The sequence below is a fragment of the Nicotiana attenuata genome, unplaced genomic scaffold (assembly GCF_001879085.1).
Source record: "Nicotiana attenuata strain UT unplaced genomic scaffold, NIATTr2, whole genome shotgun sequence".
NCBI lineage: Eukaryota > Viridiplantae > Streptophyta > Magnoliopsida > Solanales > Solanaceae > Nicotiana > Nicotiana attenuata.
Window position 1 is genome coordinate 205,089 of NW_017671118.1, and position 7,923 is coordinate 213,011.

At 35.5% G+C, this 7,923-nt stretch overlaps 1 protein-coding gene and 1 non-coding gene across 5 annotated transcripts; both read left to right on the forward strand.

Moving 5' to 3' along the window:
* The first annotated feature begins 379 nt into the window (after positions 1 to 379).
* Positions 380 to 4,299, forward strand: LOC109206024 (RHOMBOID-like protein 8). Of its 4 annotated transcripts, none has more exons than XM_019368790.1 (7): positions 380 to 870; positions 2,047 to 2,210; positions 2,290 to 2,453; positions 2,537 to 2,802; positions 2,995 to 3,121; positions 3,800 to 3,845; positions 3,956 to 4,299. In XM_019368790.1, the coding sequence occupies exons 1-7, from the start codon at positions 548 to 550 to the stop codon at positions 3,991 to 3,993; spliced, it is 1,128 nt and encodes a 375-aa protein (XP_019224335.1). In that variant the 5' UTR covers positions 380 to 547; the 3' UTR covers positions 3,994 to 4,299. The 4 variants fall into 4 exon arrangements, with proteins under 4 accessions (XP_019224335.1, XP_019224336.1, XP_019224333.1 ...); XM_019368791.1 differs by having other exon boundaries at positions 3,803 to 3,845; XM_019368788.1 differs by having other exon boundaries at positions 3,800 to 4,299.
* A 1,002-nt stretch (positions 4,300 to 5,301) lies between these two features.
* On the forward strand, positions 5,302 to 5,374 carry TRNAR-UCU. The gene has a single exon. It is a non-coding gene; the product is annotated as a tRNA-Arg (tRNA).
* The last annotated feature ends 2,549 nt before the right edge of the window (positions 5,375 to 7,923 follow it).

Consider the following 7,923-nt stretch of genomic DNA (forward strand, 5'->3'; position numbering starts at 1 on the left):
CTTCCATGTCTTCAAAATGTTTCTTTTGTTCAATTGAATAACTTATGTAATTTACTCTAGAAAATGTTAAAACAAATAGAGATAGAGGTTTAATGGAGCATATTGTGGCATTTCTCCTTTGGAAAATGTCTTTGCTAAATTAAATAATCTGTTTAAAAATTTAAATAAATTATGTTTTCATCAAACTTGGCCAGTGTGCGTTAGAAGAAATATCCAAGCCCGCAATATGGTTATAACTTATAACTAAGCCCGTTACAAAATTTACCTTGGTGATGGAGTAACTAAAAATTTCCACTTTCCTCTTCTTTTTTTCCAAATTTTCCCCTCATATGAATTCGCTTTAGCGTCTTTCCGCCAACCTACACCCCCTCCCCCCACCCACCCACCCACACACACAACTCACATGCTCCTATGCTTCATCTCGTTGATCATCCCCAACCGCCCACCGCCTCTCAGTTGTTATTAAGAATCGAAGAATATCATATTTTCAGATTCAAAAGGAAATAATTTTTTGATTGAATCACTTGAATTCCCACTGGAAATAATAATGGCAGAGAGTTCGAAATTCCAAACACAGATAGAAATCAAGCAACAAATGGCGGCGGCGAGATTCTCCACTGAGCTGATGGCGGAGGAACTACTGAAAGAAGAGAGAGTCCCATTCCCCTTCTTTAAGCCGTTGTCTCAGAAGGGAGCCAACACGTGGATCATTTCTCTCTTTGTGATCCTTCACTTGGTCGCTTTCATTGCTACGATGATCGTTAATGACTGCTGGGAGAATTCACATGGCGATTGTGCCCTTAAACCTCTTCGTCGTTTCTCTTTTCAGCCCCTCTCCGAGAATCCACTGCTCGGCCCATCAGCTTCTGCGTTAGTTCCCTTTTTCTTTTCCATAATCGTTTTTATTTCTTCTCCTATTTTATTGAATATTGTTGAATTCCTATTCGCTTAGTTATTTAGAATTTACTGTTTTCTTAGGTATATCATGGATTTAAGCCTGTAATTTGAAAATCAGACTTCTTAATGTAATTTGAGATGGTTTTTTTAAAATAGGAGGAGAGTTGCTATCAGTTTTGAATTGTTGCGGGAAGTTGATTTTGGTATACTTGTACATCTACATTGTTGCGGTTATGATGTTTATTGAGATCTATATCGTAACGGAAAATTTTGAAAAATAAATGTGCTTATGATGAGCTCTTATTTTGACGGGTTTTATTGCAAGACAGTACGTATTCTATTAAAGAGAATGCTAAATCTCTGTAATAGTGGTGAGAATGCAGCTCGTGATGTGTAGTCAGGGGCACGTCACGGGTTCAAACTTTCTGGCACACAAAAACCTGGTATTTAAGTAGAAAAGGGTAGAGGGGCGGGTATATTATCCATTGAGTTTAGAACTGTGCGCTAGCTACCCTCGGGACCTCTTGGTTATCCAAAAAAAAATGTTAAGAGATTGCCAAATCTTAATTTCTTAGAGAGAGTGGTTAACTAGTACTTCTGACTGGGTAAATTAGCTTTATGTGGATTGATCCTTGTCTCCTTCTGAAAAGTTAGTTTATAGCGGAAATTGGTGCTTTACTCCTGAGAAAATTGTAGTTGGGGATGTCAATCTTATATGTTCTTATACATTCCACTGATATCAGCATTCTCAAGAACGGATATACCATTTTATTGCACGAAGTACATGAACACTTGCCATATCTACAGATGTAATGTAATGAACTGTTTCTAAAATATTTCTTGGCTCTTTATGGAACCTCTAGCTTCTGCTTGTTGCAGTTTTTCAGGCTTTAGAATCAATTAATCACGTTACATATTCGATAATATATGGATCTCTAAACTCTCAAACAAATTGAATGTTTCCTGCTTTTATACCTGTCCTGAAACTTCTTTATTCTTGATGTTATTAACTAAGGCATCTTATTCTCTATGTTAATGTTAATGTCATTGTTTCAACTGTGCATTATAGAAGGCCCTCTCTCTTGCACCTGTTATTAGGTTGAGGAAGTTCTGCTGTCAGTAACACGTATACAATCTTTTCTAATGTAGGTTGGATGAAATTGGAGCGCTTAGGAAGACTTTGTTGACTAATAATCATCAATTCTGGCGTATCTTCTCAAGCCCATGGTTGCATGCAGGGCTTTTCCATCTGATCATCAACTTGTCATCTGTAATCTTCGTGGGGATTCACTTGGAGCAAGAATTTGGACCACGTAAGAATTTCTTTAATGTGTATATTCAGCAAGGAAGTAGTTTTATTGGGGTTTTTATTGGATGCTCCGATTTCTGCAGTAAGAATTGGAGTTATCTACATACTCTCAGCGATTACTGGTAGTCTAGTTGCTGCACTTTTCATTCAGGATCGTCCATCAGTTTCTTCCTCTGGTGCATTGGTTGGATTGCTTGGTACACTGCTCTCTAGCGTCATCAGGAATTGGAAACTTTATACCAATAAGGTCCTGAAATCTTTTAGCTATTGTTCCTCTCATTCTCAGCTATCATGTAAAATAGAATGTCATTTCCCCACTTCCGATTGCAGTTTGCAGGGCTAGTGGCTACCATGACAATCCTGATGACAACTCATGTCCTTGGACTGATACCTTATATCAATAATTTTGCTAATATTGGAGGATTCGTGTCAGGATTCCTTCTGGGGTTTGTGCTCTTGTTCAGACCTCAACAAGAGAAACTGGCTCGAAATAAGGGAGGCATATTTGAGTTTGATACCAAGCACATTGTCAAGCGTAGGAACACTTTGGACAAGCCTGTTCAGAGGGGTGTTGTCCTTGTTATCTTTGCTCTTCTGTGAGTTTCCATCTCTGTAAACTAGTTCCTAGGCTAGTTATAATTGTCTAAGATAAAGCGTAGGAACACTTTGAACAAGCTTGTATTGTTTTACTCTTGCTCCATTTTTCCTTGCATCCATTTTTACAGTAAACTAGCTAGTTATAATTGTCTAAGATAATTGGCTTTGACTTGCTGTCACTCCAAATACAGGCTTGCTGGAATTATAGTAGCAGTTCTGCATAGCGTTGATGCAAACAAGTACTGTAGCTGGTGTCACTACCTTGATTGCGTTCCATCCAAATGGTGGAGCTGCACCGACAAGGCATTTCATTGTGAGGTATCCTGTTATTACTCGATCTATTATGAGAAGGGAAAGCTAATTTCGGTCTAAGATGAAAGGGGATATGCAAGAATAGACAAGAAAGTTTAGGTAACGTTCGATTGTTTGGAGCGAAATGAAAAACACATCGAGTGGTGGCAAACATTTTGCTAGTTCAAAGGGGAGTTCTCGAGGAAAAGAATAATCATAGATATATCCATTCCCTATCATCTTTAGATATAACTGTTGTCTTCTTCTCTGTCTGTCAAGCAGTTCTAACATCACATATTAGTGGTTGTAGTTAGGTTGTTATTCACTAAGATTCTTGGTTCCTCACTTCTAAAGACTGCTCCCTCCATCCCAACTACCAATATCATGATTATTGGTCTAAACATTGGTTTTGAAGAGGGTAATTGTAAGGCTGCTATTTTGATAGAAAAAGGTGAGTTTTTCGCAACTACAGGACAACCAACTATTATCTTCTCCCTTGCTTAATACATCTTGTTGTTGGCCTCGTTTCGTTACTCTTCATAATCGTTATTTCTTGACCGGCAAACAGGAAACTCGTCTTTCCTAGTAGTCATAATCCTCTACTTCTTGCTCAAATTTGGCACTTAGATTTCGTTTGCAATTTAACTAGTATCTTAAAAGAAGACATTTACCAGTGGTGACTAATTCTTGCTTTGCATACTGCAGAAGATGGTCAACGCGGAACATCTGACGTTGAGTTGTCCAAATACTGGTAGATTCAGAGTTTTTCCCTTCACTGACATTTCAGAGGCAAGGTTTCAGGATGTATGCAATTTGATATGTTCCTAGCAGGTAATGGTTGATTTGTTTGCCTCATAGCAGATCAGCATCTGGTATATACTGTGCTTCAGAGTCCTTAATCAAGTTCTCGTACATAACATTCGCATCAAACATGTTGCTGTGACGGATTCAGCTGTTGAAATGTGGATAACCGTTCCTCTGGCTTTTAAAGCTACGTAGGTCTGTGTCTTTCCTTTTATGATTTGCATGGATCCAAATGTACAGTTTCGACAAGGTAAACGTTCTCTGTTCTGTTCTTTTGACAGATTTAAGTCTGTTCAAGTGAAGCAATCATAATAAGTAGGCAATCTTCTTTTGTCGGGTACTGGGAAACCTGAGAATGTTCATTTTGTTACAGCGTCTATGCTACAATACAAGTCCTTAGACCTTAATGATCTTTAATATATGGGAATCTTAAGTCTCCAAAAAGGATTTAATTAGAAAAAGTTGACACGACCAAATCCAAATTCTAGATGCTTCTTTCGCATTTCTCCTTCCTCTTTTCCTTCGTTCCTCTCGACTCTTCCTCCCACTTAAAGTGTTTGTCTTGAAAGGGCAGTAAGGAAGAGAATACAACAACAACAACTATTACACATCAATTGCGGACAAGTTAGTATAATGGTATGTCACTTTTTCATTTAAGCTCAGATCATGTCAGCAACATATCAAATAAAATAAAAGTTAAAAAAAATAAATTAATTAATTAATAATATTAAAGTAATCGAACAAGACTAAAATCAATTTCCAACGGAATAATAGATATCACTTATATTAATTTTTTCTCTTCTCTTCCACGGGAAGGAAGAGAATGGAAAGAAAAATAAGAGAAGTTATATTTTTCTTTCTGTTCTTTTGTTTTTGTTCAGGAGGAAAAGGAATTCAATATGCAAAGTGCAAAGCGGCCCTTCAGCAAGATTTGTCTTTACATAAATGGATTTAAAAAATAAAAAATAAAAATAAAAAAGAGGAAATTTGTTTCGAGTATATCTCCTATTTCCTTCTGTATGGAAAAGGGGTTCAAATAAAGAAATATTTCTTAAGTGTTAGTTGAAGTCAATCTAAACCTTCTTTTTTTTCTTTTGTTTCGTACAATTGCAAATTTAGTACGGTAATTTTTTACAGATCTATTAAAAGAACTTCGTGATTGGTAAAGATGTGACAGATTATCAAAAAAGAACCTTAAAACTAAAATAAAAATTAAAGATTAAAAATTTTAAGAAGACGATTAGACCTTTTAGTATATTAGAGCTCGTTTTGAATACATTGGATCTTAGCTGGAACATTCTTTCTTTTACGTAGTTCTCCCTCGTTTCAAAGAGTAAACAAGTGTAATCAGCTAGAATATATCTTTAATATTAAATTAAATATGTGCTACTTTTCCAAACAAGGCGCCCATGGCCTAATGGATAAGGCGCTTGACTTCTAATCAAGCGATTGTGGGTTCGAGTCCCACTGGGCGTGTCCATTTTCTTTTTTTTTTAATTTTGGAATATTAGCTATGTTTACTCTTTTCTCTCGGTGAATGATAAAGCTCTCATGGGTGAAAAGAAGAAGATAAAACTCTTGGGGATTACGTCAATTATATCATTTATACTTGTATTGCCAAGAAGCTAGTTATAAGTTATTAGGAAATAAATTGCCGATTTTATGGTTTATACTATTTGGTCGTGTATCGCCCAAACAATACATATCACTAGGGGTGTACAAAGGAAACCGACAAATCGCACCAACCCGATAATCCGAATCAAGACGAGAGAAAAAAACCCGACTATGGTTTGGTTTGATTTGGTTTGGTATTGAAAAAAAAAGAGAAACTTTCAGAAGCCACTATGTTTTAATGGTTATTAGCTAGTTGTAGCTACCATTTACTATATTACTTCCTATAGCTATGTTTTCAGATTTTTTTAGAGTGTATTCGATGTATTTAAGCTACTGTATTCATGAATACAATAGCATTTCTAGGCGTGAAACAGGGAATTACAGCTAGATAGATTTTTGTATTTGAGTGTATTCGACTGTATTCATGGCGTGAAACATGGGATTACAGCTGGACAGATTATTGTATTCGACTGTATTCACGGCGTGAAACAGGGGATTACACTGTTTTTAAACGGAAAGTGAATCAATTAACATAATAGACTCCTAATATAACTCAACAAACTCAATTATAACACACAAAATTTGTATTTCCAGTTATAGAAAAGATTCTTAACCGAAAAACACCCCAAAAATATAGCAATCTTCAGAGAAATTATATAATACATATGAATACATAAATTATATTAGTTAAAAAAATATATGAATACATTCATGGAATATAGCGAGACAGCGAATACAATGAAATACATGGAATACAGCGAGATACACTGAAAAACAATTAAAAAGAACAATGAATATAATAAAATACATGGAAATACAGCGAGATACACCGAAAAGAAGAAGATAAAACTCTTGGGGATTACATCAATTATATCATTTATACTTGTATTGCCAAGAATCTAGTTATAAGTTATTAGAAAATAAATTGCCGATTTTATGGTTTATACTTATTGGTCGTGTATCGCCCAAACAATACATATCACTAGGGGTGTACAAAGGAAACCGACAAACCGCACTAACCCGATAATCCGAGTCAAAACGAGAGAAAAAAACCCGACTATGGTTTGGTTTGATTTGGTTTGGTATTGAAAAAAAAAAAAAAAAAACTTTCAGAAACCACTATGTTTTAGTGGTTATTAGCTAGTTGTAGCTACCATTTACTATATTACTTCATATAGCTATGTTTCAGATTTTTTAGAGTGTATTCGATGTATTTAAGCTACTGTATTCATGAATACAATAGCATTTCTAGGCGTGAAACAGGGGATTACAGCTAGACAGATTTTTGTATTTGAGTGTATTCGACTGTATTCATGGCGTGAAACATGGGATTACAGCTGGACAGATTATTGTATTCGACTGTATTCACGACATGAAACAGGGGATTACACTGTTTTTAAACGGAAAGTGAATCAATTAACATAATAGACTCCTAATATAACTCAACAAACTCAATTACAACACACAAAATTTGTATTTCCAGTTATAAAAAAGATTCTCAACCGAAAAACACCCCAAAAACATAGCAATCTTCAGAGAAATTATATAATACATATGAATACATAAATTATATTAATTAAAAAAATATATGAATACATTCATGGAATATAGCGAGACAGCGAATACAATGAAATACATGGAATACAGCGAGATACACTGAAAAATAATTAAAAAAAAACAATGAATATAATAAAATACATGGAAATACAGCGAGATACACTGAAAATATACTTAAAAAAAAGGTAACAGAATCTTCAATTTGCTTAAGGGTAAAACAATCACACCTTGAAGTTGAATCTTCCGACACAATCGACAATGTGAAAGCCAAAATCCAAGATAAGGAAGGGATTTCCCCAGATCAGCAGCGTCTGATTTTCACCAGAAAGCAGCTTGAAGACGGCCGTACCCTAGCCACCAATTCCATAGAAATCAACCTTACTTCACTAGGTCCCTTAGTCCTTCCCTTATCGGAAAAATTCCTTTTCTTGAAAAATCTTGTTATAAGACGATTGTTTGAGGTTCAAAATGTTAAATATATATNGTGTTAAAAAAAAATAATATGTACCAAATTTCAAATTGGCTATTGATCATTTCTTCCCCACACGTGGGAGGGTTAGCAGTAATGAAACATCAGGAAGAAAAACTTTTGATTTAGTGATGTGGAAATGAAAACTTGAAAAATCACATTGAAACAATTTGGGAATATTTTTTAGAAACGTCGACTCTTCATCTCGTGCTCCGTCTCCGTGGTGGTGCTAAGAAGAGGAAGAAGAATCGGAACCGAAGAGGGTTGAAGACGGCAAAGGGGTTGGATACACTTTAATATAGTACTTCTTCTTCGACGAGTTTATCTTCTATGGAGAAAGATTGGCATTGAGAGAGATGGTGGAGAAAAATCTAAAAGAATGAGA

Excerpts from the sequence above, each read along its gene's own strand:
- LOC109206024 (XM_019368788.1), top strand. The coding sequence starts at position 548 with ATGGCAGAGAGTTCGAAATTCCAAACACAGATAGAAATCAAGCAACAA. Across the intron at positions 871-2,046 it reads CTCGGCCCATCAGCTTCTGC|GTTGGATGAAATTGGAGCGC; the intron begins GTTAGTTCCCTT and ends TTTCTAATGTAG. Across the intron at positions 2,211-2,289 it reads GGAGCAAGAATTTGGACCAC|TAAGAATTGGAGTTATCTAC; the intron begins GTAAGAATTTCT and ends CGATTTCTGCAG.